At 41.1% G+C, this 21,430-nt stretch overlaps 1 protein-coding gene across 4 annotated transcripts in view; it reads left to right on the plus strand.

Annotated features, from left to right (window-relative positions):
- Positions 1 to 464: 464 nt before the first annotated feature.
- Positions 465 to 21,430, plus strand: part of LOC107392960 (discs large homolog 1-like protein) — a 178,785-nt gene continuing 157,819 nt past the window's right edge. Inside the window, exons 1-5 of one of the 4 annotated variants that reach the window (XM_015971056.3) lie at positions 465 to 630; positions 719 to 843; positions 1,555 to 1,725; positions 7,775 to 8,558; positions 8,728 to 8,824. In XM_015971056.3, coding sequence (XP_015826542.3) covers positions 825 to 843; positions 1,555 to 1,725; positions 7,775 to 8,558; positions 8,728 to 8,824 — 1,071 coding nt within the window. In that variant the 5' untranslated portion in view covers positions 465 to 630; positions 719 to 824. Of the gene's footprint in view, positions 631 to 670; positions 844 to 1,554; positions 1,726 to 7,774; positions 8,559 to 8,727; positions 8,825 to 13,286; positions 15,611 to 21,430 lie in introns of those variants that run through there. The other 3 variants (XM_054752087.2, XM_070554288.1, XM_054752084.2) reach the window with 3 other exon arrangements.

Here is a 21,430-nt window from a genome sequence, read left to right on the forward strand (position 1 = left end):
GGCGAGTGTACAGGTGTGTGAGTGAGTGAGTGAGTGAGTGAGTGAGTGAGTGAGAGTGTTATTTGAATCTGTAGATTATTTTACCATCCTTTTACTATAGTTTTTAATACTTAATCAGTATGCTTATGGATGTGTGTGTGTGCGCGTGCGTGCGTGTGTGTGTGTGGGTATGTATATATGTATATAGGTGTGTGCGTAAATGAACATGTGTGTGGGTATACATGTTCTTATGTGTTTTTAGGTATTTTTATTCTCATTTATTATGGTTGTTGTATGTTTTAGAGAGCGAACATCTACCGAAGACAAATTCCTTGTAAATGTAATTTTACTTGGCCAATAAATCTGAAATCTGAAATCTGAATCTGAGAGAGAGAGAGAGAGAGAGAGAGAGAGAGAGAGAGAGAGAGAGAGAGAGAGAGAGAGAGAGAGAGAGAGAGAGAGAGAGAGAGAGAGAGAGTGTGTTTATCCCACCACAGGACTGACAGACCGGTTTGACAACATGAAGACACGTGAATGAAGAAATAGAGAACTAGTTTGACCAAACAGACACTTCAGGTGAAAGAGAGAGAGAGAGAGAGAGAGAGAGAGAGAGAGAGAGAGACCATGCGTCACCAGTAGAGCTCCGGTCAGGTACTAAGTTCAGCTACTAAATGTCAACGATTAACAGCGTTGGTGTCGTTTTCATTCACTTGAGGAAGTTTTTCTTCTGACCACACAGGGCTGATTGTTGCTGGCAGTTTTACGTCCCAGTGAGGAAGACTGCGGCGCTGCAGCGGGACACGCGCACATCTGTAGCCGGGAGGACGTTTGCGCCTGTTGCCACCATGCCTGTGCGTCAGAAAGGTAACTAACTCATCGGGACGGAATGGTTCCACTATCGTGCCCATAAATATCTCCAGAAATGTGCGCGTTTGGTGAAACAGCGCAGTCAGAACGCGTTTAGTACCGCACAGCGCGCTCGGAAACGCTCCTGGTTTTTTCCAGACAAGAGGACGAACTTTTTTACCACACCTGCAGCTGGATTGCGCTTTAAGGAAAGCGATTGCATAGCTTTTACCGACACTGTAGCAGGATTCTTGGTGTTTACGTCGTGCGTGTGCACCAAAACGCTTATGTTGACGCAGAAAGATGACAGCAGTGATGAGTGAAATGTGATATAGTGTTTTTTTATAATTCCATAGAAGTTTAGCTGTGGAGGATCCAGGTGATTTCAAAATAAAGTTATGTGTGAACTTGAAAGGTGAGACATGTGCTTCCGGTTTGATCAGCTGCGTAGAAACTGGAATGCGGTCTGTTTGGCTCTTCAAGTGATGACACACACACACACACACACACACACACACACACACACACACACACACACACACACATTATTCGATTTTTATCATTATGCTCTAATTAGTTTTCATTTACCCTTTTCTATCAAGTCTGGATTAAGCCACAATCTGAATAAAAGTACAGATTTTAACGTGAGGATGTGAAATAAATATAGGCTCTTATCCATTTTAGGATCAAGAAGTTGTTATATTGACATGTTTTCTGTGTTGTCAAAAGATGCCCAGCGAGCCCTAGAGCTGCTCCAGCAGTACCGAGCCAAACTGGACCACATACGGCAAAACCAGAACCAGAGCCAACAGGGCCCCGTGGAGGAGGACCTCCAGCTGCAGCAGTCTCTGGACAGAGTCATCAATGTCTTCCAAAGCCAACTCTTCAGTGCTCTTCTTGGTGAGAACCCTTGACCTACGAAGTGAAACGAAGGTTTTTGATGTTTTAAACAAGTTATTTGATGAATTCTCTAAACAAGCAGATCTACACTCCCTGGATTATGCTGACAACACCAACTGTGCATAGATAAATGGGGAGTATCATTGTTGCTTCTAGCTGTAGGACATCCGTATTCTTGCCTCCAGGCCTGTTTGTCTTGCGTTTTGCTGATCCGGTGTCGTATAAATCAAGGTGTGCCTGTCAGCTATATTACTGTATGTGATGCCTCGAAGCCAGGAATCTGCTGCTGTCACAGGGAAAGTAGCATCTCAGACAGAAAGCTTCACTGACTCTTAGTGGAGAACATAAGCGTCCTTTTATTGGTCAGCGGGCTTCAAGAGGAAAGATCATAAACCAGGTAGTGAAGAAAGTAAGTAAACAGAAAAATAGGATTTAGGCTGCAACAGAAGACACTTTTACCACATTGTTGATACACATTAATACGTATTTAAAGAGGTCATGGGAGCGTTGCTGTTATCCAATCTGAGGCGAGACGTCCAAATATCAGGAAATAACAGTCAAAATCCTTTCGTCTGAAGTTACTTTCTTCTCTGGCTGACATCTCCGGGCTGATACAGGCACACTAGAGCTTTTTGTCCCCAGATTAAGACTTACAAGGCATTCATTCCTACTAGAGAATGAACTAAAATATGAGCGAAGGATCTCTTTAACAAACATTTAAAGGAAAAAAAATCCTGTAGGATGTTCCTGGTTCCAAGCATGACAACAAACTGGTTTGGGTCCTCATCCCTCCTACTTTAGGCATCCTCTGCTTTATCTCATGCAGAACACTCCTTCTGTTTGTGTGCATGCATAAGTTCAGTGTTAACATGATGTGAGGGCCTCTTTCCACTGACGTTTGACTTTGTTGTCCCTGCAACAATTTAGTTGTAACATTAAAACAGTTTTATTTCACTTGTTTAATCAATACAATTGTGTGTGTGTGTGTGTGTGTGTTTGTGTTTCTGTGTGTGTGTGTGTGTGTGTATGTGTGTTTGTGTGGGTTTGTGTGTGTGTTTTTACGTGTGTGTGTGTGTATGTGTGTGCATGTGTGTGTGTGTGTGTGTTAGTGTGTGTGTGTTAGTGTGTGTGTGTGTGTATGTGTGTTTGTGTGTTTGTGTGTGTGTATGTGTGTTTACGTGTGTGTGTTTGTGTGGGTTTGTGTGTGTGTGTGTGTGTGTGTGTTTACGTGTGTGTGTGTGTGTGTGTATGTGTGTGTGTGTGTATGTGTGTGTGTGTGTGTGTGTTAGTGTGTGTTTACGTGTGTGTGTGTGTGTGTATGTGGGTGTGTGTGTGTGTTAGTGTGTGTTTACGTGTGTGTGTGTACGTGTGTGTGTGTGTGTGGGGGGGGGGGGGATGACACCAGTGCACCTGTATCACCTGCATTAGCACAAACCTACATAAGTAGATGCCCCCCTGGAGCTGTTGTAATTATTTTTCACAGAAATCAAGGTACGGCATGATAAGTAAAATATAAACATAAATGAACAAAATTAATAATTAAAAAAATAACATTAAATCTGTCAGGTAGGCTAGAAAAGTCACTAGTAATCCCACTCGATCTGTTATCAATAATACGCCGGTTGTTGTAACTGTAGGCTGCACAAAAATGGGCATAGTTGCTCACTCTGCATTGACTTTGAAGAGTGAGAAGACCCATCCAATATGGCGGTGACGCTGTTACGCTCTCCAGCGCCCAATGGAGCGTCTACGTATTCGTGCTATGGCTTCAGATGACAGGATCTGGAGTCTGATATTTGGACAGCAACACAAATCTGTCACTGATTCTGCTTTGCAATGTTTATGTTTTACCTCCACCAGTAACACAAGCCTGGAGGAGTTCTGCTGTGTGGTGGAGTTGCTAATGCTAACGGTTAGCTTCTACTAGCAGAGACATTCTCTGCTGTTTCCTGGAGGCTGAACCATCAACAGCCTTCCCCGTTGTGAGTCAAGATGGGTGAATCCATGAATGTTAAGTGACTGTGACGTAGATCTGTCAGGCTGTTCTAATCCTAGAGTTTCACCGTCTAATACAGGAGATCGGTGTAGGAAGCTATGTTCATGTTCAACCTGCATGTTAAACTCAAGCGTGATCGATCATAATCTGAAATAGTCATGGCTTTTCAGTGTTCTACACTTTAAAGTTAATTTTATTTTAGTCACCACATTTGTTTACAAACAAGCTACAAACTAACTTCAAACTGATTATTAAAGATTGTGACTGACAGATGTTTAAATTAAAGGTGTTTTATTGCTTCATTAAGGGATGTTTAATGCTGTGGGAGAACAGTTCAGTCTCTACTTTCTCTGAAATAACAACCAAAATAGTAGCTCCGTCCTTCCCTTCCTCTTTATTATCTGGCTCTTGACCATAAATCGTACCTGTTTGCAGGAGCCAGAGTTGGTTTTGGAAGGTGACAAGTGATTTATTGCTTGACTGCCTGTCACCACTGCATGCACAGAGGGGGAAGTAATACCTCAAACCATATCACTCATCCAGATATATTCGGTCAGTGTGATTACTTTTAAAAATAGAAATGGAATTTTTGGGAAATGTGAGACAGAAAACTTCAGAAGTTACTTTCTCCCTCTTTGCAATATCCTTTTGCTAACACTAGAGGTCCTCGGTGTTCTACCCATTTTTATCTTGGGGGGTTGGGTGGAAGGTTGTCTTTCTTATCAAGATGAGTGAGATACAGAGATAAAATTCTAAATGAATAAAGCAAATGCACATGGTATTATTAGTTTATTAGTCAAATTGTGGAGGTTTGGTGTTTTATTTAGCTTTTGTTTTATTGGCTAATTAACACTTGTATTTCTTTCATTATTGAAAACTCAGGTAGCAACTTTCTTTAGAATTCCTCTGTGATCTAAGGACAAACTTTTCCAGAACCACTGATTTATCTAATGGCACACTTAAAAACAGATACTTTGTGACTTTTTGTATCAAAATGATGCATCATGATGCCATTTGTGAATTATATTCATATATACATTTTTCTACCCTTGCCAAATTTACAAAACTCATTCTAAATGTTTAAATAAAGGTAATAAAACAATAGTTTAAAAACAATAAACATCAAACAAATCACTTATGCCTGTGGTTTTCTGTTTTTAGTTAGTTTACAAAGGGGAGAATCCGTTTTTGTTAACTGATATTAAACCTATATGCTTCACAGCTGTCTTATTTACTTTATCCCTTTAATGTTCACATCATGAAAATAACTCTTTTTTTCCCCTCTATATTTATTTTCATTTGTGCTATGTAGTGGAGGCAAATTGATGATTTTATCTGTTATGACCACGAAGATGTAATATTCTATATAAATATAAAATGTTAACCTGCAAGGTCTTAATTGTATATTATATTGCGACGGTGGTTCCAGGACTCTAGAAGATGCTATATCAAATACAGGCCATTTACCATTTAATCAGAAGATTCTAGGATTTAATTCAGAAGATCTAGGTTCGTTGCTTTTTCAGTGACCAACCACACTTTGTGTTACTTCAAGAAAGAGTCAAGTTTATAAAAGTAAGAATTTATTTTACAAACAGTTTAAAACGTGACTAATGAATTAAGCATTTACTGTGAGTGAATGTAACTAAACGTGCTGAAGGAACCTATGTGTGAATGCGATATCAGTCAGAGCTTCCTTATCAAAATAAGCTGAGTTCTGGTGAAAAGAATTTTGTTTGCTCTCAGCTATAAAGTTGTTATCATCAAAAAGACGCAATCTGTGTTCTACCTCACCCTTTGATGACCCTCGTCACGGATCCGGAGGTCAGAGAGGTCGCATGACCTCGGGGCACCCAGGTCCGGTAGACTGACCACAGCACCGACTTCTCCAGTCCAGAGTTGTCAACAGGCAGCACAGGTTGGAATCAGCTTGCTTCCCAGGAATAACTCTTAAGGAGTTGAACAATATCAGCTTTGTTCTGCAGGAACTGTTTGCTGTCTCAGCTTCGTAGGTGCAAAAAGAATTTTGACGACGTGCCAAAATCTTTGAGGGTTGAAGAGATTTGGCTACAGATGGCCGGTCTGAGCGATTCTCTAGAACTAGCCAATTACTCAAAGAGATTTAATTTTAAAGAATTGATGTTATGATTTTCACAGCCAATCAGAGGCTAACAGGTTTGAGAGATGTTACCAAGACAACTCAGAAACACACCTTCTTTGATATCGGAAGTCCTGACTGGTTAAAAAGGCAAGTTATGCGTTGTAGTCTAACGTAACCGTACTTGTTATTGTGTGAGCAGGTGTGAGGACCTTGTCGTCAAAACATGGTGAACACATTGCAGTCTAGTAGACAAACATAACATCCATTCAGTGAGCACAGACTAATGAAGCATTTCATTATACTATAATTATCATAAGTAGTAATAAACAAATGTTTATTTAATGATTATCTAAATTATAAGTCATAGAAGGAGTTCATGTTGATTTAGTAAATGATTCTTGAATTTAGCAATTAATTCGAGCTGGAGTTGAAGTCTTCTGGAGGCAGACAGATGAGACCTTGGGAGAGAAAGTTATTGTTTATCTTTAAGACCAGCAGAGTCTGATTCCCAGCTGGTGTGAAGCCTGTTCATTAAAGGGAACACGTGCAATGTTGTGTCTCCTTTCTGACCAGATGTTGAATAGATGGTGAAAGGTCAGGCTGTACCTAAACTGACCATTGCTGGACGCTACAGCTATAATAGCAACAACAACAACAACAACAATAATAATAATAATATTTAAGGGCAACAATGTTTAACTTTTGTTCAAACATCTGCATTTTTGTTTTGTTTATCTTTTTTATTCACTTAAAGGTGTGGCTAATTGAAAAGCCGTTTTTTAAATGATTATTTCTGATTATAACCAGTCACTGAGTTTTTCATGCAGGAAACATGAAAATTGTCTCCTACACCGATCTCCTAGCCTACTGAACTAGACCAAATTCTTGTTTTGTAAAGTTTGGTCTAGGAATGCTCCATTAGAAAATCTGCAGCCCCTAGCAGCATTCTGGCTGGCCAATCACAGCTCTCTATAGGGCTTTCAAACACATAGAGAGCTGTGATTGGTCCACAATGGTGGGCCAATCACAGCTCTCATGCCAATCATGATCCAATCATGTACTTTCACCTTCTTCAACAGTGGACCGCCCCGTTTACAGACATCCGTTGCGGTGAGTACATCACGTTCATTGTCCAGTAGCATGCGAAGATAATTTGAAAGGCATCAGTAGAAGCCGCCCCATGACCGAGAGCCGTCAACGGAGCGTTCCCAGACTAAATAATATATTTATCTAGACTAGCTTGCCAGGCTACTTATCTCCTGCATTAGCTTCTGATAGAAAATAGACGGTGAAACTCCAGGATTAGAAAAGCCTGACAGATCTACGTCAAGCGGTCTCTAGACAACTTTACAGCAACTCCGACCTCTCATTGCAACTTGGATAAGTTTTACCAATCACCTAAACTCTAACCTAATTGACTTCCTGTTGTCCTGCCAGATGTGTAATCCTAAACAGTCACATTTGCGATCAAGTATTACAACAAAAATATGTGCAAGTTTCAATGCTATATTCAATATTGTGGGGGAATGCAGACAAAATTATTTGCTGGACAAGAACTTTCTCAAGGTTGGAAAGACAACTTTGACGGAACAAATCAGTAATTTTCTGCCACATGGACAAAAAACCCATCACGACATCCTGGAGAAACTACATAATAGCAAACTGGCTTGCAGTTGGAGTTGCAGCAAAGTTTGGCAAGTCAAAGCAGCTCAGCCACAGGATTGTGTGACATTTGGTAATTGGACACTAAGTGATCAGCAGATGAGAAGTGGCTCTTAGATCTGCCAATGTCTCGAGAAGGACAGCAGCCTCGGAACTACACTGTACTCAAAATACTTCCATTGTTTTCCTTACAAACCATGCATTAATAATTACATGCATTAATTTGTCCTTTTGACATTTTAGTCACAAACAATTCAGTTATTCCTCATAGCTTCAACCTCTGTCCCCAGATATCCAGGAGTACCATGAGTCGACAATTCTGGCAGACAGCAAAGGTTCTGTGGAACAGACAGAAAGTCCAGGGAACCTTCCTCCGCCCTGCAACCTTCCAGCAGAATCCCCAGTCCAACCTCAAACCCCGTCTGGTTCATTGAGCCCACAGGTTTCTGGAGCACCACCCCAACCAAAACCTTTAGTTTCTAAACCCAAGTCAGTCAAGTCCCCAGCCCCACCTGTCCCAACAACAGCACTTGTTAAACAATTGTCTTCTCCTCCATCGCAGCCCGTCAAAGTGAAGTACCTAGCTCCTCTTCCTCCTGTCCGGTCCGGAGCCTCCAAATTAGCTGAGGTTGAGATTTCCAAACCTTCCTCACCTCCTGATGGCACCAATTCAAGTTTCACCATAAGTAATGTAGAAACCCCCGCTAGCTCCAAAATGTCATCGCCTGGAGTGAAACTGAATGGAACCCAGCCACACATTACTGCCAGCAAGTCGCAAAGTTCAGAAGATACACCAAACCTTTCTGTCTCTCAAGACCTCACCTCGGTGACTGTCTCCGCCCTGGTCTCTAGCACCATCCAAGGTCTTGTTTCACCACCCACTCCAGAAAAACCTTCTACCAGCACCAGTCCTGGTCTCAGCATGGAGTCAGAAGCCACCAAAGCCGCTACTCCTGTTTCCACCAGCAAAGACTCCAGCAAGAGTCCAACGAGCCCCAAACATGGAAAATTCTCCTTTGAGAGCCAAAGCCCCACAAGTACGCCAGGACTGTTCAGCAAAGGACCTAATCTCAGGTGTGTTCAAAAAGTATTTGATTCATTTGTTGCATTCTACATTTTCCACAAACATTACTTAAGTAGGACAACACTAGAACTTCATTCTGGTATAGATGGAATGGGTTAATAAGTGACTCTCTTGAGAGTTCACCTGCAGAAACTTTGTCTCCCTGATTTATCTTCGCAGTCCAACTAGCCCAAAGCCAATCGAAGACATTTGTACCAGCTCTGGACCTGGTCCAGCCCACTCCAAGCCACCTACAAGCCCACTCAGCCCCAACAAGGTAAGACATCTCTCTTTTTTATACGGGGAATAGTAGAGTTAAATACACATTAGCTGTGTTTCCATTACCGTAACTCCAGGGTAATTCCTGGGATGGGGAAATTGACCAGGAGAAAGTATGTCCCAGTCCTTTCAGCTGTCTCCATTCAAATTTAGCCCTTTCAGACGTCGCAATTGCTTTAGCAGTGAGGGGTGTCACTGATCAGCGTCAGAAAGCGTCCACAGTAACATTAACAATATTAAAAGCATTTATTCTATGGAAGTACATCATAATTTAATCCATTCTGATGATAAGAGCAGTTGTGCGATGGAAAATGTGGTGTTCAATATCCAGAAAAGGTGCAGTTTTTACAGCGCTCTGTGAGACAACAAAGTCCTGTTAATTAAGTCTGTGGGAGAATTTCCCATGTTTTCCAGTGTCGGGACTTTTGTAACAGCTGTGAGAGAATTCTGCTGTGTTTTCAAGTGTCGGGAGTTAGATTTGAAGCGCGATCGGTGCCTAATTTCCTTTGATTCCATTCTGCTTCACCAGCAACTCTTCTAATTGAACTAATGCCGGTTGTTTTGGACGACGTCTGCTGATGTAATGTCCTACTCATTTACAACCAATCAGCTTGAGTTAACCAGAGGCTTTGCTCAGCTACTCCACTGGGCCGTTAAATGCACCTGCCCAGAGCAGGTACTCAGAAGGTTCCTGAAAATGAGTTATATAGTTGATATCTAACACTGACATTAGAGTCAAACCTGAGTGTTAAAAAGAAGCTAACTCCGAACGCCTACAGCAGCTACAACACCTGCAGAGGTAATTCACAGACTCCACCCCATTTTTCTAAAAGTTGGTCTGGTAATGACCAATTGGCTGAGCTGCGGGAGCTGCAGTGGGCGAGGTGCATTGCGCTTAGTGATGTTTTTAGTCAGTTAGTTCTATTTTGGGGCGTTTATGCATGTTTATTTCGGGGTTGTGTTGTTCTTAGTACTTTGTTCACTGTTGCAAATGTGGTGTTACTTGTTGTGTCATGTTGACACCGTAAGTGAGGAGTCTGGTCAAAGGAATGGGGCCCCTGTGCCGTTCTACTGTCCTAGTAGAAAAGCAGTGCATGGTTTACCTATACATCAGGACTCTGTTCCTTGTGTTCCTCTCTCATTGGCTGGTTGCAGTCATGAGATGTACAAGTCCTGAGTTAGCTAGCGAGTGGCTGGTGTGCAGGAGGGGCAATAAGGTGGAGAGAAGAAGAGGATCTGAGTGAGCGTGAGGGGTAGCAATATTAATGAGGTCTGTTAAGTGGGAAGGAGTAAGATTATGTATGGTTTTGAAGGTGTGGAGGAGGATCTTGAAGGTGGACCTACATTTAACTGGAAGCCAGTGGAGCTGCTGAAGAACAGGGGTGATGTGGAGAAAGGAAGGGCTTCCTGGCATGGGACACTGATAAGAATTAAAATTCATTACTAGGGTTGTCACGGTAACCGGTGTAGCGGTTAACCCCGGTAAAAAAGTTGACAATAATAATAGCCATCTTGTTTTTTAAAAATATTATCTCGGTGGATTACCGTGGCTGCGGTGTAGGCGCGGTGACCCTTACCAGCCACCGTATCATCTGCTGAAGTTGCCGACGGCACATGCGCGCTTTGTTGTTTACAACCAAACTTTCTTGAAGCTAAAGCTGAAATAATGGCCAAAGGAGGAGACAGCAGTGCTCAGGAAATTTATTATAAAAAAAAGGTGTCTGATTAGAAGGCTACTTGAGTACTGAGTATCATCTGATCTAATATTTTTAAAATGATGACATCAAACAGACAAAAAATAAGAAGTTATGGGCAAATATTGGTATTTTAAAGACTAAAGGGGAAATATGTACACAAATAAACAACATAATTGCAATATATATATATATTTTGGGAACTTTTTATTTTTGAATTACAACAACATTTACATGTAGATGCATTTGATTGCCTTTTTCCATTTCACCAGAGCAGCGTTTCCCTGAACAAACATCAAATTTGCATGTATCCACATGAGAAATACCTTGTATTTACATTCATATATCCAACTTAAATAAATCCCCAATCCAGCATGTACGTAATTCTCACAAGCTTTCTCTGTATTCTTCCTATCTGCTCTACTACTTTCTACTTTGGTAAAAAAATAAAAAATTACAACCAAAAAAAAAAAAAAAATTATATATACACATATATTTTACATGAGAGTACATACTTTCTAGTATTTGTTTTCTGGTTCCCAAAGTTTTTCAAATTTCCCAAATCTCAGTGGTACTCTTGCAGTAATTTGTTCCATTTTGTAGGACTGGGGGTAAACGATTATTTTTAAAACGATTATTCTAACGATTATTTTATCGAATAGTCGACGATTCTAATAACTATTAAGACGATTAATCTAACGATTATCTTTATACTGCACAATTAATAAAAACCAGAAAATCTAAAAAAAATTCCTCAAAAATTGATAAATTGTTACTGTAAGAGAATAAACACTACAGGCCTTCCATTTTGTATAACACTGCTTTTATTGTGTTGCGGTTGGTTATGTTCTGGTGACGTGTGGAATTTGGGAGAGCAGGCTGCTGCCTGAGAGGTGGTTGGAGATGGAGTGTCTCCATGCTGCTTTGTTTTGGTCACTTATGTGCGTGAGACGAGTGGTGTTACAACCCTTCCTGGGGAGTTTGGCTTGTGTGCAAAAAGGAAGGGACAATAACGTGGGATTTAAAAGTTAAAATGATAATCAGGTTTCTTTACAACAACAACAAAAAAAAAAAAAAACAAATCTTTCCATCTACAGGTTGGGAATATTAAAACTAATTCTGCATGTGGGGAATTAAAAGTACACATAATGTCCCACTGGGCAAAGATTACTGGGTTCTAGACCAAAATAAGGATCTCCAAAGGTCCAAACTCTAAACTGGGTGGTTAAACCAAACTCAAGGTGATTTTTAAACTAAACCGAAAACCCACAACACTCTAAATGTAATAAAAGGGAGATCTACACCACAAAAAAGATGAACTCTAAACCAAAACGTAACAGCTTATTCAAACGCAAGAAGCTGTTAGCGAAAATGCTAACAGTAGCTTTACCAACGTTAAGTTTAAGTTACCAAGTTTAACCCTCCCACTGTCCTAATGGGTGTGACCTCGTGAGGAAAGTTGACCATTGAGCAGGGTGGTTGGTTTATCCCTTGAGGTCCACATGGCAGGGGTGAGGAGTGAGCACCACCTACCAGGTAGTTAGTGTCAGTGACTTTACAGCAATCCTTATACTAAGCAAGCATAAAGCGACAGTGGAGAGGAAAACTCCCTTTTAACAGGAAGAAACCTCCAGAGAATCCTAGCTCAGTATAAGCAGCCATCCTCCACAACTCACTGGGGATCGAGAAGACAGAGCAGGCACACACACGCACGCACACACACACACACACACACACACAAGACAAAGTAATGTGTCTATAGCTACATTGTGATTTCTTAGTAAATATTCTATTTGGTGAGAGATAAACTTTATTGTATTTATCCTAGTGGATCTATAATTAAACGGATAAACTGGCAGTGGCACATCCAACGTCAAGGAAAGCAAAAAGCTACTATCAGGAGAGGGAGAATGTTTTAGTGGTTAGCAGCAGTGTGCTAGACGATGGCTCCCTCCATGAGTTCACCACAGCTCAGCAGAACATCACTGTAGCTTCTTCTGGGGAGAAAAACACTTAGAGAGAAATAAAGTTAACAGCTGAAATTGCAGAAAATAATACAGTTAAAGAGCAGATTGTAGAAGAAAGTAGTAGAGTGTGAAAAGTGGTCAGTTTGTCCTCCAGCAGTCTAAGCCTATAGCAGCATAACTACAGAGATAACTCTGGATAATCTATCCTATTTAGATGGAGGCATGTTGGAGGCAGGGCAAGGGAGAGCCATCTTTACCGACTGTACACTCCACCTCCCTCTTCTCCCCCACTTGTCCAGATCTAGGCTAACATCAGATTTTAACCATAGGCCCTATCAAATAAAAATGTTTTAAGCCTAGTCTTAAAAGTAGACAAGGTGTCTGCCTCACAGACTAAAGCTGGGAGCTGGTTCCACAGGAGAGGAGCCTGATAACTAAAAGATCTGCCTCCCATCCTAATTTTAGATATTCTGGGAACCACCAGTAAACCTGCAGTCTGAGAGCGAAGTGCTCAGTTAGGAACGTGTGGAACAATCAGATCACTGATGTATGATGGAGCTTGATTATTAAGAGCTTTATATGTGAGAAGAAGGATCTTAATATCTATTCTGAATTTAACAGGTAGCCAATGTAGGGAAGCTAAGACAGGAGAGATATGATCTCTCTTTTTCATTCTCATCAGAACTCTAGCTGCAGCATTTTGGACAAGCTGAAGACTTTTAACTACATTCTGTGGACTTCCTGAGAGTAATGAATTACAGTAATCCAGTCTTGGTGTAATAAATGCATGAACTAGTTTTTCAGCATCACTCATGGAAAGGATGCTTCTAATTTAGCAATATTCCGAAGGTGGAAAAAGGAAATCCTACAAACCTGTTTAATCTGGGATTTGAATGACATGTCCTGGTCAAAGATAACACCAAGAATCCTTACTTTGTTCACGGAGATTAATGTAATGCTTTAACTAAGATGCACTAAAGTGCCAAATCATTGACTGCACGTGTCTACGGCACGATTAGACACTCTGTGGAAGTCCTGCTAGCACGTCAACAAGGGTATGGCTGTAGACCTGGAGAACACAGAGCAGATTCACACCTGCAGCAGTAAATCTGCAGGTCTTCGGGTCTGCAGCCTGATCAAGTCTTTCTTGTCCTCACTGGTCGTGATGCGTTTGAATGTAAACATCCGCTCCTTTAGATCTCGATCAGATGATGACAGCTTCAACACACCCCGCTGCTGAATTACAGAAACGCACGCATTTCCTTATCGGTAACAAAAACTATGTTATGACGAAAGAAGACAAGAAATAATTAGATTTACTGGAAAAACTAACTTCTCTTAGTAACACCGTTATTTTAAACACTTATTCCCATCACTGATGGTGGTGCAACATACTGGTGAAGGTTCTCAGTCATCCAGGTCATAGTAATCCAAAGGCGTTTGAATGAAGGCAACCTGGCTTCTTTGGTTTCTTGAAGAACGTTTCGCTTCTCATCCGAGGAGCTTCGTTAACTCTGAATGGAATGTGGGAGAGTCAAGCTTATAAACTGTAGCTGCCTATTATTGCTAAATGAGCAGAAACTACCTATGAATACCCCCCATCCTATCCCCGATGAGTCTTCAGTGTCGTTAGCCTCTGGGGATTGTTGTATATGGAATAAAGAACAGTAGACAACTACAGTTTTAGGATTGCCCCTTCCGTTTCATGGAGATGCAACACATAAACCCCGCTGCTGTAATGGCACGACTTTATTTGAATACAATACCCACATGGGGTTCGACTGTATTCCCAGAGGTGACCGTTTATTGCTCATAGTGTGAAGTACCGCAGTGATCCAACCAGCTTAAAGAGAGCAACCTTTTGACATTGAAAACCCATCTCTCGTTTAACAAAACCCATGGACCCATTAATCTATCCAACATGCTCCGGTGAAGTGTCCTGGCTTGTCCTAAAACAGACAGCAGGGATCCCTTCTCACATTCATCTGCTTAATCTGGTTAACTTGATTAAGAAAAGGGATTAAATACCAGAGGGTTGTCAATTAGGTCAAGACTCAGAGAATAAAGCTGGAGAAGGCGTACGTGCACACCCCGCACACACCAGCCCATGTCGCCATTGTTCATTTCCATTTCAAAACTAATGACATCACATAAAACATACGTTTTTACGCCTGGAGAACCGTGTTAATACCTAAAACGCATGCCCTTCACATTTTAGAGACTTTTAATTGTATCAATTAGATTTAACAATTAAATCTAAGAAGTGTTAGTGCTTCGTGGTAGACAAAGTGACTTATGGTGCTAAGGTTTTCACCTGTAATCAGTGAAGAGTAAACCATTCAGTTCAACTGTCGATTGTTTCCCAGAATGTCCAAAAGATTGTGCAAATGCACTTTAAAGGTTTGCTAAATGTATCTCCTCTTTCATTTGTTGCTTCAGAAAGTATTTGCTGTCCAACAGTTAATGTGTTTGACTTCATATCCACATCCTTTTCTATCCTCTTTTCCTCACGGATTTAGCCCGTCTTAAATCTGTCTCGGGTTTATTGGCGTTTAGTCTTACTGTCCTGTTATGGACCAAGAGAGCAAGGGTTCCTCCTAAGATGCTTAGGCTGCTAATGGACTTTGCAATGGTGGAGCTATTTTAGGATGAACAACGGAGAGGAAAGTGAAAAAATAGAGAGAGAAACGCTTAAATGGACAAACAGGAAATGAAAGAGCCAGTCTGGTGAGGATACAGGGCCACTTCATTTAGCTTTGGTTGGAAGTTTCTTCATTTTTTTAAACCTAATTTTGCCTGAAAACGACTACGTTGGTGCTGTCCATCATGACGGTACACTGAAGAGGGGACAGGGACCACAAAATAATCAGTGAAGAAGGCATGAGAGCAGAGAAGTGGGAGAGGATGCTCCCACCAGCTGGTGGAGGAGGACCAACAGAGCGGAGCAGGAAGCAGAACATCTCACCCCCTGAACCCGAAGGTGAAAGAGGAATAGTTCCCATGGCTCTCTGAACAAAAAATGAAATTGGAGCAAAGCAGTGGATCGCCCTGCCTCTGTGGTACCATCATGAATGAGAGCTGCATATAAAAATGGATGACAGCGACTCAGCACCGTCAATCAGTGTAAAGTATTCTCACTTATTTTCCCAATAGGTTAGTTTTCTCACTCACATTTTACTGGGATGAGATGTTTTTGCATTTTCTTTATCTTGTGAGCCGTCTCAGTCGCTTATGATTCATTTATTTTTTATTACCAAATTATCTGGATGATCTCAGTGCTTTTTAGTAAGATCTCGAGCAAGAGTTCTGCGGGATGTTTGAAAGTTTTTCCTTAAAACACTCAAAAGTGTACACCAAAATTCACACATCTGCCTGTTGCTCTCTAAAATATTCACATTCTTTTTGAAAGGAAACTAAGGATCTGATGAAAACGAGACTGAGAGAAAACAAGTTTGATGATGTTCTTTGGTCACTTCTAACGTTCTTGTAACTTGGCTGCGTTCAGTACTGATGCTGATCCTAATCCTTTTCAACTTGGTTAAGTTTGGCATTTCATTTCTCAAAAACATAAAAAAAATACTTTTAAAGCTTCTACAGCATATCTGTAAAACAAGCTTTTCAACCTAAACACAGTCACAGAGATGTCACCCCTACCATCGACTATCGCCCCTAGTCCACGCCTCCCTTGATATGGGGACCTGCATTGCAACAATAAACGAGAGAGCACTAAACACCAGTCGCCGTTTTCTAGGTCCAAACATCTTTCATTGTCCGAGAATTCAAATGGTGTTTTTCTTTTTGGGACTTTGGTGTATTGTCCTAAAGTTGAAGTGGTAGCAGCCAGCTGTTTCTCCTCTGATATTATTGAGAGGAGAATCTCTCTTTTTTTGTTTATTTACAGGAAATATTAATAGCTGTACTATGTTAAAACATTAAGAGGCATGAAAACATTTTTTAAGCAAGCTTATTTTGCCAATTTACCATCATAGCGTTTAACTGATAGCTGTATAAATTGAAAACCTTAAGTCAGTTTCAAGTCATATAAATGAAAAGTTGACATCATAGTAGCTTTGAATGAAGGCAGCTAGTTAGTTCCTTGGCCGTTCCTCAGTATGCATACTTTTCTGTACTTCTGTACTCACGTCCTTATGAAACGTCATCAACGATAGACCAAGTACTGTTACAATTCTAAGAATGCTTTCATGCAAGTATGGTCAGAGTTCCCAAATGTGTTCTTGCTCCGCCCATTGGATCGAGGATGCATCCCTCTGTACAGGGTATTGGGGTGGGGGGGGGGGGGGGGGGGGGATTTCACATTATTTTAAAAAGTACTAAGCTTTGATGTGTTATTGTTATTTTTCCAAACAATGTTATACAAAAATTTTCTAATTTATTAAAGCTGAAGGTATTTTACGTAATGTACAATCTAAATGTGATAAACAAACAAAATTCTGAACAGTTTGAAATAACGATGTGCTGAAAATTCAACCACTGAAAAATTTTGGCCGAAAATGACCCAAAAGTGCATTTTCGGTTTTCGGCCGAAACACCAAAATTACCAAAACAACACAGCCGACACAGACCGTCAGGTGAACCGCGTTGTAATTCCATCTTGCTCCACCCTCATGTGGCACCTTGCTCTTTGCTTCATAAAACATTTGCACTGATTTTAATCTTTTTCCCCTTTTATTAATGCTGTTTTAATACGATCACTGGATTATGGCGTCTGCCTGCTTTTTCTTTTTACATTCCCGCTACGTCTTCCACTATTAGCTGTGGGTTTTTCCACCGTCCTTTCCACACCCACCATGTCCTGAACATGGTGAAATAAGCGTCCTCCCAAACTCGGTAGAATGGACTTTCTGGTGTCCTTGGCAAGAATGCGCTTGTCAACTACACAAGTACGTACTAGCATATGTGGGTATTGAGAAACAGCCCTTGTCAATTGACAAAGCTCCTCAGATGAGATGCAGAACATCTTTAAGGAACTAAAGAAGTCGAGTTGACTTTACTCAAACATGCAAGGGTTATTATTACCTGGAAGACCGAGAACCTTCACCTGCACACAATTCTTTTTCATCTCCAAGAATATCAGCCTTGTGTGACCGAGGCTTGAACTCTTAGAGTTCCTGCAAAAGTTGATAGCTTATAGATAATTTTTTGTCAGCTTCCCGAAGAGTGCTCCTCTAAATGTTTAATCAAGTCAGCACTCCTGAATCTTCTCTGATGTTCAAGTAACTCCTGCAAAGCTTTGTCGTGTGCAGAGTCCTCAATCTGCTGCAGTGTAAAGTTGCTTTTAGTTAATATAGACCAAACACACAGAGAGCTTTGCTCTTTGACTCACGTTTGTTCATGCACATCATTTTACTGCAAGACCTCTTGGATTAGTCAGAAAACGAGTGAGTGGCTGAACTGGAACTTGTATTGTTGGTGAGTGGATAACAGTACATGCATTCAAATTTGTATTCTTATTCAGATTTTTTGGTGTGGAATGTTCAGTTCAACACTGACTTGTACCAAAAAACCACAGGAATGTGTAAATGTGTTGCACACTAGCCATTAGCCACCAACAGACACCAGGTCCTTCTTGATCAGGATGACCTGAAGTGAAAAACAATGAAATATGATGGTCTTACCTCAGTGTCTGAGTACTCAGTATCTTCTGTATGCTAAACAGAAGTTACAATTATACTTAGTGGCATATGAGTCATCCCTGTTCCTAGCTAGACGATATTTTCTACACCCAGAGACATTTTAACATATTAGAAACTCAGACCTACGTCACACTATCACTTAACATTCATGGACTCGCCCATCTTGGCTCATGGCGAGGAAGGCTGTTGTTGGTTTAGCATCCAGGAAACTGCAGAGAACGTCTCGACTAGTAGAAGCTAACTGTTAGCGTTAGCAGAATTCCTTCAGCTTGTGTTATTTGTGGAGATAAAACATCAATGGGGAGGGGAAATGTTCAAATATCATGAATATCAATGAATAAGGCTCCAAATCCGTCTTCTGCCACTTTCTCTTCCAGCTGTCCTCAAACAGGCGCACCAGAGATGTTTTTCCCCGGAGTATGACCTACACGGCATTCATTCCTATTACAGATTACTAAAAATGTTCACCTAAAATAGGTAAATAATAGATACAAAAATGAAGGTTTTTCTAAGTATTTATAAAAATTACAGATGCTGCTGTGCCTCTGTTCACCACATAGTGGCGATGTACAACTAAATCAAGAAAATGCATGGCTGTGCCGTGACTTGAAACCTCATTTCCATTTCAGTTGCAGCATGCCCATTAGTATTAGTTATTATAAAATGTTCAGTAAATAACAGCCCATTAACACTAATCTTCCGCCCAGTTGCTGTTTGTTGCTGGGAGGTTGCGGCATTTATCAGAGTCCTCATGCTGCAGCAGCAAGAGGACGACGGGAGGCAAAGTCACTCATGTGGAACCTTAATACACAGCTGGTTAAAGATGGTCATGTGACCGTATTTCAAACGTTGATGCATGGAGTCATTTCTAATTGGTGCGTATGTCGAATGGAGAATCTGCTGTGATTGGCTGGGAGTGCAAGAGGTTACCACATACATACACACAGTGTAGTTATTTCTGTGCTGGCTGACCTACTAATGTTAACATGTAGTGCATGCCTGCTAGGCTCATTAGTATCATCTCACTTTGAAACATTTTTTTTAATTTTCACCCCTTTAATTAGTCTTTTTCTTTGATAATTTTTAGACAATTTTTAGATAATTTTTTTTGTAATTTCAACCGTGATATCATGCAGTGCTCTTAATATCTGCAGTAATTCCCCAGAATGTGTCATGTTTTTCAGGTGTGTTACTTTATTTGTGTGTGTGTGTGTGTGTGTGTGTGTGCACGCATGCATGCATGTGTGTGTGTGTGTGTGTGTGCTTGTGTGTTAGTACATATCTAGAGGACCTCCATCTGTTTCTTCCCAAACATAGAGCAACTAACTGTACAGCTGCTCTTAGGATGTCTAATCACCAAAATCAAGACTTTCCGAAGGCTTTGGTTGTTGCTGAAATTTCTTAAATCAGCACACGTCATCTTGGAGGAACATATGAAATATTCTTTCAAAGTACAGAACAGAACTCCTATGGGCGACGGTGGAACAGGAGTTAAGTGCTCGCCCCGTAATCGGAAGGTTGCAGGCTCGAGCCCCGCTCAGTCTGTCGCTGTGTCCTTGGGCAAGACACTTAACCCACCTTGCTTGGTCGGAGGGATCGGTGGTGTCTTCCATCAGTGTGCCCCAGGAGAGCTGTGGCTCCATTGTAGCTCATCACCATCAGCGTGTGTGTGTGTGTATGTGTGTGTGTGTGTGTGTGTGCATGGGTGGATGACGAGTTTTGTTACGAAGCGCCTTGGGAGTTGTATAACCCTAGAAGGTGCTCTATCAAATACAGGCCATTTACCATGTTCTGGTTTTTTGTTATAGATTTCTTTTATACACAGCTAGTTGGAAAACTCAGTTGTTGTAACTTTAAAAGGGCTTTATAAAGATCTATGGTAAAGTCAGGGTTTGAATTACGGGGGAGCTAGGGGAAGCCCACTTCCGCCAAAAGGGTGGGGGGCTCCTCTGGAAGACCTCAGCTGACACACCCAGGGCCCAGCAAACATTGTCACGACGGCAACATGGTGTCCACGGCCAGAAATGGTCGCGGTCGGACGTCTTAAATTTGTGAAAACAGATGTAACAGAAAATTCCCTAAAAATCCATTCAGATATATTTTTACATGTCAATATTGGTCCGACGGCATCGTCATGCCCACGGCCAAAAACTTTCACCGTAGGACGGCTTAACATGGTAAAGATATTTAACTGAACATTTCCTAAGAATCCATTCAGATACATTTACAGTTATCTGGGATTACGCTATTTTGTAATGATATATTTCAAAATAATGATAAATATTTTTTTACATTAATATAGTAATATGAAGCCTAAATTTTAATTATCAAACGTTGAAATGAGACGCGCTGAAAGACGTTCATGTCATGGCCAGAAAAGACGTTGGTTCAACTTTCGCTTTGGAACTATTTTTCAACCACGACAGGACGTGTCGGTTTGACGTTGTTTCAACTGTCATTAAACGTCCGAGTGTTTGCTGGGGGAGCCCCCATCCTCCCCCCCCCCCCCCCCCCCCATTACTTAACTTGTATGGACTCTCAGCATCTCACTGGGCTCCCCCGGAAGCCTGTGTATTTTATCCTATGTGTTGAAAATTGCTGTTGTCACCATTTTCTTTAATGGTTACAATAATAATCAGAAAAATAATTACAATGTTGGCAGATTATGCAAATGAAATAAATTCTCATTAATGTCTATGATCTATTTTTATTTTTTACTAATTTCCAAATTTCCAACTTATTTTTTTATGTCTTGTCCACTGAGCTGAAACTGTTTCCTTCCCGCTCCGCTTTCTCCCGCACCGTTTGGATTTCTGTGTCTTATGTTTTCTCTTGCTGTGCTGTTTGTTTTCAACTCAAGGTGAGAAGGCAACAGAGACACCACTGTGTGTGTGTGTGTGTGTGCGCGCGTGCATGCATGTGCGTGCGTGTGTGTGTGTGTGTGTGTGTTATAGTCCAGATGGCCCAGCCATCAGTATCACGAGCCTCATCTGAGGGGTGAGCTATGACTTGTTTGACTTCCACTGCCCTTTATCTCCTCCTCTTCTCTACTCAGCATATTCCAAACATGACGAACATTTTTGTAGAGCTGCTGATGAGACTTTGTTACTTTTAATTAATCGTATAAATCCTGCTTTCATCATTTTCAACAATGTGCCTGTTTTGGTGGTTTTGCTCCTCCTGGTACTAAATTTAAAGGGATATTAAAGTCCAATTAGTTGTCACACACTGGGGTGCGGTGACATTTGCTCTCCGCATTCGACCCATATCATGGTGAAATGCAGACATG

Source organism: Nothobranchius furzeri, chromosome 8 (genome assembly GCF_043380555.1).
Source record: "Nothobranchius furzeri strain GRZ-AD chromosome 8, NfurGRZ-RIMD1, whole genome shotgun sequence".
Classification (NCBI taxonomy): Eukaryota; Metazoa; Chordata; class Actinopteri; order Cyprinodontiformes; family Nothobranchiidae; genus Nothobranchius; species Nothobranchius furzeri.